The sequence below is a fragment of the Dermacentor variabilis genome, chromosome 6 (genome assembly GCF_050947875.1).
Source record: "Dermacentor variabilis isolate Ectoservices chromosome 6, ASM5094787v1, whole genome shotgun sequence".
Lineage (NCBI taxonomy): Eukaryota > Metazoa > Arthropoda > Arachnida > Ixodida > Ixodidae > Dermacentor > Dermacentor variabilis.
In genome coordinates this window covers 1,736,091-1,755,717 of record NC_134573.1, presented here as the reverse complement: position 1 = coordinate 1,755,717, position 19,627 = coordinate 1,736,091, and the positions used below count along the sequence as shown (strand labels likewise).

The 19,627-nt window shown below is 45.3% G+C and overlaps 1 protein-coding gene across 3 annotated transcripts in view; it reads right to left on the bottom strand.

Moving 5' to 3' along the window:
- The window catches only part of tefu (Serine/threonine-protein kinase tefu), a 471,138-nt gene that overhangs the window by 253,252 nt on the left and 198,259 nt on the right, over positions 1–19,627 (bottom strand). For all 3 annotated transcript variants that reach the window (XM_075694675.1, XM_075694677.1, XM_075694676.1), the window contains one exon: positions 12,929–13,036. In XM_075694675.1, coding sequence (XP_075550790.1) covers positions 12,929–13,036 — 108 coding nt within the window. The remainder of the gene's footprint in view (positions 1–12,928; positions 13,037–19,627) is intronic.

Sequence of the window (19,627 nt, the reverse complement as noted above, 5' to 3'; positions counted from 1 at the left end):
GTGGCACGGGCCCTATGTTAAAAGCGATCTGCGATGGGGACAGAGTGCCGTTGGGTTTGTGTGCACTTTGTTCTCGCCATTTAGTTTGCATTGAAGCCAGAGACAGCACAAAGGTCCCTTCCCTAGCTGCTTCTGCTGCACTTCCTTACTCCAGTGTTTTGATAGCGAGTTTCTGCAGTAATCGAGCGAGATATGTTCATGTTTACTTTACCTATGCACACGTGACACATTCCTTGTGTTAGGAACCACTTTATTCCAGCCGAGCTCGTGCTACTACCACAAGGATCAAGCTGTGCTGCTGGTGATGAGATATAGATGAAGAAGATGTACAATGGATAATGCTATATAGAGATGATGAAGCTGAAAGTCAGGCATGTGTTGTGCTTACACTAATTCGCTAGCGCTGTGGAAGCGGCCGCCTGGCCGCGTGGAAGTGTTACGAAATGCGCCGAATATATGGTTTTAAGTGAGCGACATGCACTATATCTGCCCCACGGCAACGGTGATTGCACGGCATTCCAAGGGGCGAGACGCGGTAATTGACACGGGATGTCTGTTCAATGACTGTGTAAGGTCCAATAAAATGCGCGAGAAATTTTTCGCGTAAGCTGGCAACGCGCGCAGGAGTACAAAGAAGAGCTTTGTTACCAGGAGAAAAAGTCACAGCACGGTTGGTCGAGTTGTAACTAAACTTGCGAGCGTCCTGGGAGATGCCGGTGTTAAGGCAGGCCAGGTCGCGAGGTAAGACAGGAACTGTTCCGAGAAAGGGGCTGCTGGGGATACAGGAGTCAAAAGAAATCATACATCAAGAACAAGATTGGTGAACTGCCATAGAAGAGCAAAAAGGGAGAAAAGCCGGTGGTACGTTGTGTAGCCGTGTTAAAGGCGAATGTCACGAATGGCAGGATTGCATCTCAGTTCGTGTGGTTGAGGTGGATGTGCATCACAATCATGTCGGAGAGCGTACGATGAAAATTCTCTGCCAAGCCATTGGTCTGCAGGTGGTAACTGGAAGTCATCTTGTGAATTGTGTTAGAGGCACACAGAACTTCGGTAAGGATAGAAGAGAGGAAGAATCTGCTGCGGTCGCTGAGGAGAACGCGCGGAGGACCATGACATAAGAAAATGTTGTGTAGAAAGAAATCGGCAACATCAGCAGCAGTTCCCGATGGTAGAGATGCTGTCTCCCTGTAGTGTGCAAGATGGTCTACGGTTCTTACAATCCAACATTGCCCTGTGAGGTCGTGGGAAGAGGACTGTACAAATTTATTCCAACTACTTCTAAAGGCGAAGCAAAACAAGGCAGAGGCTGTAAAGAGCCAGAAGGAGTAGTTGTAGGTTGTTTGCAACTTTGACAACGAACTCAGGATACAACATACTTCGCAATGGCTAAAGACAGGCCTGGCCAGGAGCAGCAACATCATATTTGGTAGCGAGTCCTCAAATGCTCAATGGCTTTTGCAAGTTCTTTTCTTGTGTGACTCAGCTGGTAACTTTCACTAATGACTTACACGTATATCACGATAGCAGTTTTTGACTGATTGCACATTTTTGGATTTTTCAAAAGTTTTGACAAGGTCAAACATGTATTGCTACTACACAAACTATCGTATTTACATGATTGTAAGTGGACCACATTTTTTAAATTTGAGAATCTAACGTGGGGGGGTCGTCTTACAATTGAAACCAAAACATGGCACGGCCAAAAAAGCAAGACCAACAGGAGCTACAACATAGTTACAATTTTGTTTGCTCTATGGCCCTACCTGTAGCTTTTTGCTATCCCGTGTGTTTGTTCGATTTTCGGAAGGGTTTTTCAACATTTTTGAGAGTTTTACAGTGCACGCATGAGTGCACGCAACACTTATGGGGGTGTGTTGATAGTTGATGGGAGCACCGCTGTTCCAATTCGCGGCGGCACTCTCAGAATGACGGCGCTTGCGGGGAGTATTGGTAGTTAATGGAAGAGTAGACACCGCTCGCACGTTTTTCTTTCCCTGTTGCGCTTAGCTTTCTCTGCAGTTTGACGAAAGGCAGTGGTTTGACGCGTTCCACTTGACTGCCGGCTACGTGTTTCTTCTATGCTTCCTCAGTCGTCATGAGTGCTCCAGGCCCACTTATCATTCGGCACTCGTTCACAGCAGCATTCAAGAGGGCTGCCATCCTTTACGCCGAAGAAACAAATCACTGCACAGCGGGCCGCAAGTTCGATGTTTCTGAACGGGTGGTGCGAGAGTGGCAATTGCAGCGAAGCGAAATTTTCACCTGTGAGGGCAAGCGAAAAATTTCCCCCGTGCCAAAGTCTGGATGCTTTCCGGAGCTGTAGGCTAAGCTTGCGGTGTACGTCACTGAAATGCGTGATCGGTCCCTGCCACTGAAGTGCGACATGGTCATGAAACAAGCCCGGACCTGCTCCGACGTGAGTACGAGTGGCTGGTGACAGAAGACCGCGAAATTACGCCAACCGGACCTGTCAAAAGAGCCTCCCTGACGGCTGCATGTGGTTGGGTGCATTCGGCGTGGGCTGCTGTTCCACAATATGTTATGATGCGGTCGTTTACCAAATGTGAAATTTCGCTGGACCACGACGCGCTGTGGGACCGCAGCAACGATGACGATGGCAGCACTAGTGAAGACGAGTAGTCCAGTGACCATGTCAGCTACTAATAAATTTTCATTATCAAATGCGCCCTCGGGTATGCTCTTTATTTTTTTTTGCCTGTTGCGCGATATGGGGGGGTCGACTTACATTCGAGTCGACTTACAATCATGTAAATACGGTAAGCGCACTCAACATTGACCTGGGAGTACTTTGCTGGATCAAATCGTTCCTTTCGTCTCATTCCCAATTTGTCGTAACTAATGACTCCACATTTAGGGCGGCTCCAGTTGAATCCGGTGTTTCACAAGGGTCTGTCCTTGGTCCTCTTTTATTTTTAATATACAATAACGCTTTACCTGATAACATTTCCTCATAAATTTGTTTATTTGCTGACGACTGTGTTGTATATAGATAAATAACTAATGTCGCTGATATAACTACCCTTCAATCTGATTTAAATAACACATCTAATTGGTGCCTCACTTGGTGCATGTAAATTAACATTATTAAATGCAAATCTTTGCCAATTTCTCATTCTAGCACAACTTTCCCTACATACGCCCTCAATGACTGCCCCCCTTCAATCCGTTACATGCTATCGTTATCTTGGCATTCATATAACTAGCGATCTTTCTTGGAAGCAGCATGTACAATACCTAAAGCTAATCACTCCTTAGGATACTTGAAGAGAATTTTTTTGCTTGCACCTGTTTTATTAAAACGGCTGTTGCACACAGCATACATCACCCCCAATTAGAATATGCTTCATCCGTTTGGAATCCTCATCAGACCACATTATTAACGAAGTCGAATCAGTGCAAGATTGCTCTGTTTGTTTCATATGAGCTAACTACCATTGCACTCCTAGCGCTACATTAAGAAAGAGTACTCTTCAAATCCCATTATTATCTCTTTGCAGAAAGGAATCACGCATTCCCTTTTTCATAAAATCTACTACCATAACACGTCTCTGCCCTCTTTGGATCCACGCCATGCCTTATTATTTGGCTCGTTGTGATCACATACATAAAGTTAACGTACCCTGTCATAACACCGTCACATGCTCACAATCATTCCATCCTAGGACTTCAATTGACTGGAATAATCTACCTCCATCATTAGTAAGCATCAGTCACCCCACTCTTTTTAAGAATGCACTGATCAAAATAAAATAATGTATGGTGGCAAATAGCATAATTATGTACTTATTCGTGAACATTGTCTGCTTGGTAAACTGTAGTCTTTCTGTATTTTCATATTATGTAAGTCTTTTTTTTTTTGTTGTTATGAATACATTATTAGTTTTTTCATATCCCTTTTGTTCCATGCACAGTGAATTCCTAGAACTAATCCTGTATATTTTTACTCTTGGAATGTACTCTTGCCCCTTCCCTCTACAATGTACAGCTATGTACCTTGAGGGTATCATAAATAAATAAATAAATAAATAAATAAATAAATAAATCTTGTGGTAGCCTAGATGACCGGCCATCGGATGATCATGAAAGGCTTTGAGCACCTCACGCTGCAGAGAACGTGGTATTACTGGGACCCATTTATTGCCATCAATGTGATAAATGTAGCGATGTAAAACCCCATGGTACAGCTTGAACTGATTAAGTTGTCGGAGAAGAATCTTCCATGCGTTGGAGAATAGCTTGGCAGTATGGGTTGATACGTTGGTGGGGCACAAGAACAGATGGGCTGTCGGGCCAGTTGAGGGTTGCGATGGGAAAAGCCGATGAAGAGGACTCGGGACGTACGCTAGTACGGAGAGGCGATGGTGAATCATCATGGGTCAGCAGAGGATGGTGAGATAGAGCATCGGCGTCTTGATGCTTCTTTCCAGCCCTGTAGGTGACATCGAAATCATACTCCTGTAGGTGAAGCATGCAGTGATCAAGGCGACCCGATAAATTCTTTAGTGATGAAAGCCAGCATAGTGTGTTATGGTAGGTAATGACTGTGAAATGGTGGCGGTGAAGATAGGGGTGAAATTTTTGTATTGCTCAAACGGCAAGGCACTCCTTGGTTATGGTGTAATTCATCTCTGCAGTGGTTAGTGTACGACTAGCGTAAGCAAATGTATAACGTGTTGTCACGTTGCCGTAGAATGGCACCGAGACCATGACTGCTAGCGTCAGTGTGAAGGATGGTGGGCGCGATTGGATCGAAATGGCACAGTACTGGGTCCGATGTCAGGGCATGTTTCAAAGCCAGGAAAGCACGTTCACATTCGTCAGACCAAAGGAAGGGCGCATTACTGGCGAGGAGTTGATGGAGCGGGGACGCAAGCGTATCAAAGTTGCGTATGAAGCGCGAGAAGTAAGAAGAAAGTCTGAGAAAACTGTGCAGGTCTTCTTGATGCAGTGGACGGCAGCAAGCTTCTCAGGGTCGGGTCGAATACCTTCTTTGCCGACTGTGCACCCATAACTTTGATGGTCTTGCTGGCGAAACTGTATTTTTTTGTGTTGAGCTGCACGCCAGTGTTTTTAAGACAGGCAAGGACCTCATCAAGATGTTGCAAATGTTGTGAGAACGTAGTTGAAAACACTACAATGTCATTGAGATAGCACAGACAGGTTTTACATTTCAAACCACGCAAGACATTGCCGATCATGCGTTCGAAGGTGGCAGGCGCATTGCAGAGTCCAAAAGGCATCACATTGAACTCGTAGAGCCCATCATGGGTAGCAAACACCTTTTTTTATTTGTCGGATTCGGACATCGGTATTTGCTAGTAGCCTGATCTGAGGTCAAGTGCTATGTGTGTGTTCCTGTGTGTCTTCTTTTGTCCCGTCTTTTAATCGCACTACCGTACACCCCTTAGAGATGCATTACCAACAAGCCCACATTGCAACTCTCTTGAACTAAGGTCAATGCTAGAAAAATATGTGGCGCCGTGGGGCTAATCTGGTGCATCGTCGATCTATGGCAGGGGGTAAACATCTTTGCATGTGATTTTGTTCAGCGCACAGTAATCAACGCAAAAACGCACTGAGCCATTTTTATTCTGCACTAGAACAACTGGGGAGTACCAGGGACTCGAAGAAGGACGTATGATATTTCGTCTAAGCATGTCTGCTACGTTTTACTCTATGATTTTACGCTCTGTAAGAGACACGCGATATGGACACTGCTGAACAATGCAGGAGTCATCAGTCTGTATGCGGTCAGTAGCGGCAGTAGTCATACCGAGGATGGGCGAATTGACGTCGAACAAGGAATGGTGTTTGTTCAATAGAGCGAGACCCTGACTCTGGGCAGATGTTAGGTAAGTGCTCATTGTTGCCAACAATGCTGTGGAAGAGGCATTACTTGGCGGTGATCTTGACCCGGGTGGCACTGTTGAAAGTGTGGCAATTTCAGCGGGATGAGTGTCGACAGCACCAGTGACAGTTGATCCACGAGGCAACAGTTGGGGTTCAGAAGTTTGGTTTAAGGCAGTAAGCAATGCAGACCCCTCTGAGAAGCGAATAAGGCCAGGGGTAATCAGAATCCCTCGAGAAAGTGTATGGCCATAGGGTAGAATGAGTACATCATCATCCACAATGTTGCAGGAGTTGACACTAATAATCTCTTTTCTAGATGGCCAAAGAACATAATCGGAAGAGGTGACGAGACGAATGCGTTCTTCATGGTTAGAAGAGAATTCCCGGTGGCATCCAATTGTATGAGGTGCTGATGCGACGACAGCTAGAAGCCGACGCAGAAGATAAGAAGTCCCACTCCAAGATGAGTTCGTGGGTACACTCACGAAATATCGCAAAAACAATGTAGTGATGAATTCCATCTATGGATACACGAACAGTACACTGCGCAATTGGACGAATAATAGCGTTGGTCACTGCATAAAGAGAAGGGCCACAGTAAGGCGTGGTAACTTTCTGGAAGAGGGAACAAAAGTCAACATGAATAATCGAAATGGCAGCGCTTGTATCAACGAGAGCTTCAACGTAGACACCTTCTACAAACACTATCAACAAGTTGGATGGTCGCTCCGGAGGAATTGTAAGCTGTCCAGTGAATGCAGTTTCCCCTCCTAAAACTGTATCGGGGAGTTTTCTGAGAGGGCGTTCGCGACATGAGAAACAGGTGCGAAACCGAAACATGAGGCGAAACCGAACGACGACATGGAGATGACAACCTGCAGTGTGATTCATGAGAATTCACAGGCATATCAGCAGAGTAGGAAGGAGAAGGTGACCGGTGATAAGAGGAGAGGTAAGATGTGTGCTGATAACCCAATGCTGGATGGACGCTTGTACATTCCTCTGGAGCATAGCCACATTGTTCATCCTGTTGACGCCATCGACAAAATAGGAAGATGTGCCCTCTCGATAGCCACCGTAGTAGCAAATGGGCCTGGAAGGACGCGGAGCATAGTGACACTGTTCACGCACTGGCAGTGACAACGAAGCCACTAGAGGTTGGTCCCCTGATGTAGGCAGAGGGGCGGTAATGGCTGGAGAGAGCGGCACAACATTTGCATACGTGGGTACCTGATGAGTGCAGGGGCCGTCGGAGCATGGTAGATGCTGTGAGGGTACCGGGCCAATGCCAGGTGACACAGAGTAGCAGGCACAAGACGGTAGGCAACTGTGTAGAGTAGCAGGCACGGGACGCTAGGCAACAGTGTGTGGCGGGGAAGGAGAACATGGAAGGCGTGTGTGCACAGACAGCATGGGGGGAGTGCGGGACAACGAACTGAGTGAGTGAACTAATCGGCGGAGCAAGCTGCGTGCAATTCGGTGGGACGGAATGCAGGCTGCAAGTATGTGCGTGTGCCGAAAATTTCCCAAAATAAAGAACGTACTTGACAAGTGGGGGCTCGTCTGATGGACCTAACAAGGAGGAAAAAGAATTGTCTAGTGCCACCCAGCCAGTTCTGCAGCCTCTCCTGCCTTCTTCGGTCGTCCAAGGACTGCTGGCTTCGACCTCCGGGACCACAATGGAATGGGAGAGACTCGCGGCTGATATATCTCAAATTCTGCGCACCATGCCAGTCAACAACATGGTTAAGCCCGACGAGACAACCGGCGCGGGGCCAGCGCTCAACATCAAAAATTCACCTGTTCCACTGCTGAAATTCGCTGGCTACCAGGACCAACACTCGCTGCAAGACTTTCTGGAGAAGTACTCAGAGTACTGCGATATTGCGGGGATCCCCCATGACCACCATTTTAGTTGCTTGCCGCAGCGTTGGAGGGCTCAGCCAAACAATTATGGCACTTCTCAGGTGCACACCCCGACCGGCAGTCCTTCACGCCAGAATTTACGGCGGAGTTTACCACCGTTGACTACAAGTTTAAACTAAAAGCATGGCTAGATCAGTGCGCTAGGCACACAGCAGAAAACCTCAAGTAGTTAATTCACGTCATTGCCGAATACTATGACCATATAGCAGAACCTGTTTCAGATGCCGAAAAGGTGGAACGCATGTGGAGACAAATGCATCTGACATTCCAAGACCTAACAGCCAGCATGAGCTTCGTAAACCCACAAGAAATGGCAAAGGCAGCTGGCCCTATCGTAGAACGCGCTTGGCATCGCCTGCGCTATGCACCACCACTACCACTGCATATTGCCCAAGCAGCACCTGATTTTGCCTTCGTCTATTCATCTCTGCCACAGCAACGCCCAACCAAACCCTCCCGGCCCAGCAACGAGAGTGGCAGCTGCAGCCTGTGGCAGTTTTGGCTTCTGAGTGTCTGCAGTCAACGATGCTTCACGCTGGAGCCCTGGAGTGGAACCCCTCACCTATGCAGTTCGCTCGCGCGCTGAACACACGGGTAACTACACTTTGGCACCGCAACAACTCGGGAGAGTGCCTCAGAACTTTGAGTTTCAAGCGATGCGAGATATTCCGCGATTTGAGCCGCCAAACCGTAGTATCACGTGTCAGCGGTGTGGCGGCTTTGGCCATATTGCGCATCAATGCGCTACTGCTAGACCACACAGCCAAACCCCACAGTTTTCACTGCAATTCCCCTGGACACCTACAAACAGATTGCCCGGGAAATGGACGAGCGTAGCTTCTCTGGCCAATGGCTACACGATGTCCCTGCAGGTGCTCACAACAGCCGGAACTAAAAAAACCACTACTTGAACTTTTGATTGGTAACAGTGTCCTTTATGCACTCATGGACACTGGGGCATCATCATGATCATCAGCCTGGTTACGCCCACTGCAGGGCAAAGGCCTCTCCTATACTTCTCTAACTACCCCGGTCATGTGCTACTTGTGGCCATGTTGCCCCTGCGAACTTCTTAATCACATCCGCCCACCTCACTTTCTGCCGCCCCCTTTCCTTAGAATCCAGTCCATAACCCTTAATGATTATCGGCTGATTTTGTAGTAGTCAACAATAATTTCACATGGTTAACGGCTGGACACTATTTAGGCGCATCAAAAATGGCTCCAGAGTTCCGGGGTGCACCATTGCTATTATTCTCGAGGAAGATAATCGACGTACATGACCACTCACAAACAAATTACAACCATCCACAGCCACACTGAATCACCCAGCGTCTTCACATGTGGCGTGACTGGCTTGAGAAGGTCGAGCAGGAAACTGAAGATGCAGGTCCCACAGCTGGCCAGGAAAATGTCCTGCTGTTTGGCCTCGGTTGTGTCGTTTGCCTGGAAGAACATGTGGACTTGCTCCTCGTAAATTGGCCAGGCAGACCCATCTCCCTCGAACGGCTCGAGCCTTCCGTACAGCGGCATGGCGGCAGCAACGGGAGGCCATGTTTCGCCGCTCACCGCAGCGTGGGACGATCCGTGGGTACTCATCGCCAGTGTCACGATCCGCCCGGATTCGTGAACAAGGGAGGGCTCGAGGCACCCTCCCTTAGACAGACACTCCGCAGCGTTGTGGTGATGAACGATGACAGACCACCGTGCAGCTGTGCTCGTTGGTGTTTATTGGGTGTGGTGACCAATGTTGCCTACCGAGCATGACAGGCCACTGAGCCTGGCAGGCTACCGAGTCTGGCGGGCCAACGAAGATTATGCCCAAGGGGGCGTTACATGCTTGTTGCACTTGACGTCAAGCGCAAAAAACACGGGGACGGAAGAAAGAGGACCAGACAAGACAGCACTCGTCCTGTTTTGTCTTCCTTTCCTCTGTCCCCGTGGTTTTTGAGCTTCAAGTCAAGTATGCAAAGCTGCGTCCTCGGGTGTCGGTGGCTAAAGCTATGGTTGTCGAATTAACACAGATCTATTCACAGCATTCACACGACCACGAAAGCGAGTGCACGTGATGACCGCTGCATGTTTATGGCTGCCATCTTCTGAAAGATACCGTACGGCGACCCCTCTTTCCGAACGCCGTTCGTAGGATAACAACGGTATCTTTCCGTAGCTCTAAGTGACTCGTCACAAGACTACCTTTGGATTTACACGGTGGGCTCAAAATATTATGTGACCAATGTCCTAACCCTTCGCTGCAGACACTTTTATGCAAACGGCAGATGAACGTGGACGAAAAAGGGGGGGGGGGGGAGGCACATTGGGCGAACTTGCCGTGGGCCTCCCGATTTGAGACCTCTTCACTGTCTGCGCCGATGATCGCACGGAGTGGTGCCAAGTGATACGATGCGCATTTTACACTTTTGTCTGTCGTGCAGATTGGCCTTAAGGGGCCCCTCACCAGGTCTGGCTATCTTCAGTTGAAAAGCGCAGTTCACACTATGTCCACTAACGACTGTGCCTGCTATGTATTACATCACTATGCACCGTGGAAAGAGCTTAGATTTCAAACTAAGCGCCGTTTGCCTTTCTCCTCATCGGCGCCGTGCTCCCTGCTGGAGAGTTGACGCATGTTGTGCAAGGGCGCCTACGTACATGGCCAATGTCTCTTTTAGAAGATGCGTGCCGCAGGAGCCGAGAAGCTGGTTCCGGCCCCTCTCCTCTACAATGGTCGGCTGCGAGCGCTAGTTGCGGAGGCTGCTTCAAACTTGAATCACATTACCCTGCCTCTGAGATTATAGCGGTGTCTGTTGCAATCCCGGAGGCAGGGCCCGCGGTCTCTCGTCAAGCTATTGGTCGAGCACGTGTCAGCCTCGTAATTGTCACTTCCTCCACAACAATTGGTATGGTCGGCAGCGAGCGCTGTCTCTCCATGTCTACCCTGAACCATGGGAACCTCTCCTCCAATGGGAAAGCAAGTGATGCAGCAGGCATCTATTAAAGGAGGTGACATCGCTCATAGTGACGCCTGATTTCCGAGAATTATTCAAGGCAACATCACTTATCTGTTTAATCTGTTGTTTCAATGGACGAATTAAAGTTTAGAGAAATAATAAAACATGCAAACCAAATGTCTCCGTGTTTTTGTTTTACCTCGTACTGTAGCAAGAGGGATGTACTTCCATTTTGTCTGCTTGTTCCCACGTCATACAGTTGTGCACGCAGAAAGCGAAACTGTCATTTTCTATAAAATTCAAGTGCACGATCATGCTCTGCGATCCACTTGCATTTGCCCCAGTGTTCGGGTAGTACCGATTTATAACGCTAGTCAGGTGTGCTCGAGCACAGCGTGCAAAATCGTGCGCTGTGTGAAATGAGACAATCACAACAGCTCCTGTATGACACCATCAGCAGAAGTGTGCCGTGCAGGAAAAAAAAAAAAAAAAGTGAGAAAGAAATAAAGATGGGGCCTGTGACGTATGCGTCACGTGACCGTTGAGCTTCAGTATCGGAAAATGCAGGGAAGGAATTTCTATTGCAGAGACTAGACAAGTCAAGTGGAGAGGGTGTCCATGTTGGTGATGACGCTCACCTCCTGAAATCATGGGTCCGTGCCACTTCAAATATTTTTATCTCTTCTAATGTTGACCTAATTTGAAAAATTGTTCCGGTAGAACACTCTTTAGAGCCCACCTAACAACTTTATGTGTGTAACCAAAATTTGCTATGTGGCCTCGTGAGCGGTACTTTAACGAGCTGGCGATAACCCACAGAAACCACCTGCCACGATGACGGAAAAACCTTCGCCGTGTTCTCAGGAATAAAACTGGAAAGCAATACTTTATTGTTAAATAATGTGATTGGCCTCCTGAACATGTGCAGCACCGTGTTTCTCACACAAAATTTGGAAGCATAAAAAATATTCAGTTTTTTTTTCTTAATTCAATTCAATTTCATTCAAAATGTACTATTCGGTATTCACACACGTGTAATTACTAGGAAAAATAAACAAATACTAAGAAACATGTTTGCTCATGCAGAGCGCCAGTAATACACTATTCCATTTGTTTTGAATATTCGTGTCCTATTGAATATTCGGGAATTCTCGAATACCGAACTTTCGAATCGAATACGAATATAAAAAGAAAATGTTATTCGATAGTATTCAAAATTTTTGAATATTTCCAAATCCTAAGCAAAAGAGAAAATGTGGTTGCCATATGTGAAAAAAGTTGCCGTCATTGAACTTGTTGCCCGCTGCTAAGTGTCTTCGAGGTTATTTGTGGTGTCTAAGCGATTTTGGTGCTACATTGGTCGGACTGTGTGAAGTGTGTTTTGCTGAATGAACGCATCACTGGGTGTTGTCCAACTCTGGCCAACAAAGGATGTTGTGGCGGACAGGAAAGCTTTGATTGCACACATCGGAACCATGCGTGGGACACGTGCACTTATTATTTTTTTTTTTTCATTACGAGTGCCACACAACTGCTGTGAAGGGATCTTTATAGAGACAACATTGAACTGTGACTGATATTGGAAATAATAAAACTCGCTTTTTTGAAACACATTCCACCTAAGAAAAATTGGTACCGACTATACTGCTTAAGAATGTGGGTTGAGCATGAGTGTAGCGAAATATCAAAATAACGAAGTAAAATGCTAATATTAATGATTTATTTATATCAAGGTTTAACTGCAGAAGCTGGCACAAAAGTCTCATAATTTTTGGCATGCCACAGGACAAGAATGAAATGCTAGAATTACTAAACCATAGTATGATCACTGATATTTTTGCGAATATGCTAGGTGCGAAGATATGCTTTGTAGAAAGATTCCACACGATGTCGGTTAACAGCCAAACAAAGTGGATCCAGTTATTTGAATGCTTAAATATTGCTTTGGGTTCAAAGTGTTTCTGTGTCTTGGTTTTCACTAGGCAAATCAGGAAAACAATTCCGGGACAGCACTGTAAATGTTTAGAAGTAAGACATGTCATGTATGAACATGACAATATCAAGATTGACGTTTGGATTGGACATCCCGAGTTTCCTGGACATGTGGAGGAGATACTTTCATGCACAAATATGGCATCATTTTGAAATTGTATCTAAATGGCTGCACATTGAGCCCACCTGAAAGATGAGCCCGGGAAAAGTGCTTCCATCGGGTCGGCTCATGCGAGCTGCCAGCTGGTAGATGAGGGGCACAAACTTGTGGCTCTCCAGTTTCCCAAGGCCTTGCTGCATGAAATTACATCAGTGCAGACATAAAAATTGCAGGCTGCCCTAAATGAAATGCTGGTAAAAAGAAATGATATGAACACAATGGCCCCACAGGATGGTGGATCCAGATTTTTCAGGTCCACTTATAATGTTGGATTTGTACAATGAACCATTAATAAAAATGTTGGAATGGACTTTGGAATGTTGGAATGTTGCCATCACAGTGACATAAATGCCTGTTTAATCAACTTGAGTTAGTGGAGTGTGTTCAATGGGGCTGGTTAGTTCACCTTTAGAATAAAAACAGGAGCAGCGCAACACAGGACGAGCGAGTAAAGAGCACAGGACAAAGCACCGACTAGAGCAACCAAATGCTTTATCTGCAGAAGCAGCATATAAATACATCACTGAATGTGACATAAAGAACGGAAAAAGAAGGATAGGAAGGATAAGCGCCAGCCACGGAGATAATCCAGTTCTTTTGTTGAGAGGGTGAGGGATGCAGAACTGATGCATTCGTCACCACTTTTCAATATGCAAAATGCCTCAAGGATTTCCCGCGCACGTGTTTTCACTATATCTGCCAATTATTTCGCACTTCTTAAAGATCAGGGTGCAACCACACGTGTGGGCAGCCAGGTGACTGTATGGGTTTCCTTTTAGTGAAGCAGCATGAAGCGGCATGGCATCCGCTTCAATAAAAGGCGCACTAACCCTTCGAGGGTCAATGGCCTAAATGTATGGCGCCGTCTGTACGTTTAAATAGTGCGCCGATTTCATAACTTTTTCTTTTCTGTCCTGTGCTGCCATTATGTGGTAATACAGGTAATCTTTTTGTGCGCCTCCCTCTTTCAGTTTTCGTTGCATGGTTTGTTTTAATGCTAGTCCCACGCGTCTATATACTACCGCTTGCGCATTTACGCGCGTGCGGGTGGGTGGCAGTTTGGGTTTTGTTTTCGGGGGGAAGTTTTGGCTTCTTGCACTTGCAAAACTGATGGCTATCTCGTTACTAATCGCTCAAAGGGCGACCGCTTGTTTCTCACTCGTTTAGTGCTCACAAGGGTGCGCATAGGAAGGATGCCGCCGTGCATGCGTTTCCGTTGCTTCAATTTTTTTTTTTTGAGACTCTAGAAATCTAATTGCCTCTGGTTGGCGATAAGATGAAGATTAGCAGAAATTTGGCACACGTTTACCTTTTTGGATGGGCACACAACCGCACAGTTTTCTTGAGAGCACGCACCTACAGAGTCCTATTACGGTATGGATGTACATATTAGTGTAAGAGCAGGAACATTTGAGTCTTGCAAAATATTTTCGTGTACGCATTTTCAAAGCCTAGAACTATAACAATTTATGAAATTTTTTATTCTTATAAGTTTATTTCCTTTTTTATTGTTGTTATTCATGAAGAGTACATATATACCAAGGCAAAATATCTTTTTCTCGCTTTACGGTCACCCTAGAAAAATTACGGTACATTTTTTCGAACTAAGTCCCTAAGAGGAATTGAAATCTGCAAAAAAAAAAAAAAAAAAAAAAAAAAAAAAAGAAAATCGACCCCGGGCGGTCGCATATGGCGAAAAAAAAACAACCCTCAAAGGGTTAATGATCGCCTGCATGAGCATGCTGTTTCGCTAAACAAAAAGAGAAGCAACACGACATTTATTGAGGTTCACATAGAAACACTCCCAACAGAGCTTAGTAATTATGAACAAAATCAGCTTCCTTCCACTTCACTAGATGAGATTAACTTAACTAGATTCCACTTAAATGAGGCCTTTCTTTAAGCTGACGACACTACATTACTTGCAACCGATCGTTCACTAACTTCTCTGACTACTATAGCTAAACACTGATCTGAAAAATATTTTAACGTGGTGCCAGCTTAACTCGCTAAGCATAAATCCTACCAAAACGTCTTTTATGCTTTTTCATTCGAATCACAGGATACCAGAATTCATTCCCACTGTCAACCTAAACTCTCTTAACATCAGTGCAGTCAACGAATGCTCATTTCTTGGAATAATTCTTGACTCAAACTTAAAATTTACGAAGCATATCACCTATTTAAGCGTAAAATTTCTCCCGGTATTAAAATTTTACTTAAATCTAGATATTATTTTAGCAAACCAACATTGCTGACCTTGTATTATTCTTTTAATCACAGCCATCTCAATTATTGCCTTACAGCATGGGGTAACACATACCCAACAGCACCCCTACAGCATTTGCAGAATCAAGCCATCCAGATATTGTCGTTCAGCCCATTCTACTGCAGTGCTTCTGATATGCTTCTCAATCATAGAATACTGTCAGTAAAAAATCTTGTTAAATATAAATTAGCCGTAATGTTATTTAAGGTAATACGTAATCGTCCTCCAGTAAATATATTTTCTGCGGCTACTTTGGTTAACTTGAATCGCACAAGGTTTGCAGCTAACAATTTATTATTGCCACTAATACAAACTAATTATGGAAAACAATCTGAATATTTCGTAGCGTTATGCACTTGGAACAGCCGCCCACCAAATGTCAAGTGCTCTTCATCTTTAGGTTTCTTCAAGAAAACATTATTCACTTTTCTACTAGATAGCCAAAATAATCCACATATCTAAGCTATTCACTTCACTCCTGCTCATTTCCTTTCCGTTTTTCCTTTTTCTTTAGTTTTTTTTTTTCTCATTTATAGCCTTTATAAGTATTTTGTTTTCTCCTGCTGCAAATGCCTTAAACTACTGTTTTAATTCTACGACTAGCTATTGACTTTATATTACTTTACAGGTTTTACTACATTTACTTTGTATAATCTTCCTCATAGTGACTACTGTATTGCTGTTTTATGCTGTGTATTTCCTCTGTATATATTTTCTGATTCCCCTTTCAGCCACATGCTATGGGACCTCCTTCTGTATACTTGTGTAAACATGTATGTCTCCTCCTTATTAAAGAAATAAACTATACTGAAACTGAAATTATACTAAGCACTCCACGATAACTTATTGTAATCTGGTACGGCCCATGACTACGCAAACTAATTACTGGAAATCATTAGTTGTGCAGAAGAGAATGTTAAGGGTACTTGAACAACTTGAGCACTTGAATGTTGAAGGCTAACCAAGTGTACCGCACCAGTGATCTTTCACTGACACTTGCCAGAGCCATATCTGTCAAGACTGTTCTGGCACAGTGTGGTGTAAGAGTTGAGGAGGACGTCGGGATGAAAAACTTGGGAGGTTTATTTACATTACTTACAGTGAGAGTCAATTAACAGTCTTAAAGTCATTACGGGCCAGCAGCAACTCGAATGCTGCAGCCCGTGGCAAGAAGCTCGAAAGAGAAGAATCAAGGAATGCTCTAGGAATGCTCTCTTGCTGCTCCCGGTCTGTGTCTTTTAAGCCCTTCGGTGTCTCGAAGACACGTCACGTTCGGCCAGTGGGAGAGCCTGCTCAGGTGACACCATCTTCAGCCAATCGGCAAGGGCTTACTTCTCCTTGCGGTCTTGCCTTGCTGACTTGCAATGCGCCGTCACAATAGATGGATGGGGGCGACGCTGCCAGGTTTTCATGGCGCATTACAGCCGTCTTGCTTCGGGACCCACTTTACCCGCAACAGTGCCAGGCTCTCGCTTCACTTTCGGGAAGAGTCAAGCAGTGTCTCCTGCGGCACACGAAGTGGGGGCTGCCAACTTGTTTGCACGTGCCGCGCCTCAGGAATGTGGTATCCGTGCTTCTGCGCTCCTTAATTAGCTGTGGTGCCATTCGATGTGGTCTGGTGAACTCGAAGTAGGCTCAGGAAACGGTCCCGTATCTAACAGTGGTCACAATGTAGACGATTTTCCCGCTTTTCGCACAAGTGGCATGAGCATCAAAATCCCACCCCTGCACTATCTGCTCCTGCTTGACAGTTCGTGGCAAGAGGGAGCATGTGCCAATTCAAGGCCATCCCAGTGCTTGCTGCTGCTCTTGAGCCAAGTGGAGGGGGGGGGGGGAGTGCACAAGTGCAGAACAACAAAAAGAACAATTCCCTTTTCATTGTAGTAGTATTGTAGTATTGGTGAGAGCGCATTCAAGTTCTGTCCGACAATATCTTACAGTGCCACCTAGCTGGAAAATTTGGATACATTTAGTGCCTCCCATGATTTTTTGCAGACACAGTGCATAGTTAGGCAAGACAATATTTTGTTCTCTTACAAACTTACCTAACAAGCCCATGTGGAGGTGATGAATCAAATATCCACGGTCTAATCCATGCATGTATGTTTGCAAATACACTTACTAACGCCATACAGTCTGTATTATAATGTGCAATGTCACTGGTACTGTGCTTGCACTCAAACAGCTCAAATGAATAATAAAATTGCTTCTGTCCACGGGCTCTAGGCAAACGTTGCAGGCAACAGAATGCGCCATTGAATCTTCACAGGTTGTTATGGCTGAATTCTTCTCAGAATTTGCCATAGCACTGCTTCCTCTCCAGTGATTCTCGCAAACATAGTCATGAGATGGGAGCTGCTCATTTTTCCTTGGAATTTGACGTAACAGTTCTGCAGAAACCCGCAAGGTGGAGAGAAGTAATTAATAAAGGAAAAAATCAGACATCCACCCATTCGCAGCAATTGCTACAAAAGAAACCCATACAGATTCGTCGAAAGAAACGCCTCACAGTTGAAGAAAAATTCGTCCTGGTACGGGACTCGAACCCGGGACCACCGCCTTTTCGGGGCAGCCACTCTACCATCTGAGCTAACCAGGCGGCAACAGATGGCAGGGAGAAGTCGAATTTGCCAATTCGAAGCAAAAGCAAGAGTAACACATACCAATTCTGCAGAACTGTTATGTTTGAGTCCCGGTTTCGAGCTCTGGACCAGGACGAATTTTTCTTCAACTTTGAGGGTTTTCTTTCGAGGAATCCGTATGGGTTTCCTTTGTAGCAAATGCTATGAACGGGTGGATGTCTGATTTTCCCTTTATTAATTACTTCTCTCCACCTTGCGAGTTTCTGCAGAACTGTTACCGTCAAACCCTTGCCTTTGCTTCGAGTTGTTGACAAATTCAAATGCGCCCTGCCATCTGCTAGCCGCCTGGTTAGCTCAGATGGTAGAGCGGCAGGCCCGGAAAGGCAGTGGTTCCAGGTTCGAGTCCCGGACCAGGACTAATTTTTATTCAACTGCGAGGCATTTCTTTCAAGGAACCCTTATGGTTTTTCTTTGTAGCAATTGCTGCGAATGGGTGGATGTCTGATTTACCCTTTATTAATTTCTTTGGAATAGTATAAGCTTGGGCTTGCAATTGCTCCGGGTCAATAACAACTTTCTTGAAGGACATGTACCTACTGTTATACATCAGTACAACACATCTGCACCCAATCCTCGAATGGCATGCCTTTGCAGTCGTGGAGATTTCGATTTCTAGGTTGTGTGGGCAAGAACACCTGTTTGCAATTTATTACAAGAGCAACTGAAAATACCCTTTAGAACTATAAAAGCTCGCAGCTACAAATAAAGATGTCACTCAGTGCAAATCACAAAAGCTTGCGCAGCTCGTCAAGCCCTGCCCAGGGCAAACCAACCACTGCATTGTTACCCAAGGACCCATGCGTTCAAAGTGAGTCGGCAATTTTGTGGTATCATAAGCTAGGTGTCATCTGCTCACGAGCTAGTGCCAGCAGTTTTTTCAAAGACTTTGCGGTATGCAATTGAGGCAGTATGTAAAAATAAGTGTCACTGAATGATCCACCACACGTGCTCCCTGACATGTATTTTTTATTTTTACTTTTCATTAAACCATAAAGGCCCTCTTCTAATATGGTATTACATGGGGGCGGGAGAAACAACATAGACTTAACGTTCAAAAAAAGATATATTATTAAAAATTTGAAAGAAGTAACAACACTACAACAATACTCTGAGCACTGTGGTAAAAAAATTTCCAAAATTAGCTCAATATGGAGCACTACTGTAGTTCTCTTGTGCCACTTCTATTTAGGAGCATGTAAACAATGAGACAATGCCTAAAGCACCATCTGTTATGACATGCCAGAAAGAATAAGTTTCCTGCTTGCCTTGCATGATGCTATCGCACCACTTAAGTGCTATGGCATGAGCAGAGAGAACAAGTAACACTCACAAACACAGTACTGAACTTAACCCATTGGGAAATGCTGCGTGCAACTTGAGCAGCAATCAGCCACCCCTTTAGCTGATGAATAATGTACAACACTCAGTAGTACATATGCTCTCAAGACGCTAATGGATGGAAGTGGCCCACTGCGGGAAAAAAATATGAAGCTTAACTTAGTATTAGCTGAACATTAAAATCAATACAATGTGCACTTGTGGGCATGTGATAAGGCCTCACAGAACCAGCACAGCTGCGACGGCAGAAAATGAGGACATCCTAAAGAAGCTCCTGCGCCTTCTTCACTGTTATTGTTAGAACATTGTACTGCAGTCGACAATTTATGTTGCTCGAATTGGGAAGTGCAAGAAGAACTGGACAACAGTTACAACTGTACCTCCAGTCAGTTTTTTTTTTTTTTTTAAGAAACTGCAATGTGCCAAATATTGCTAAATCAGAGCAAAAGCAAAAATGCCCTCTTCATCCTTAGAGT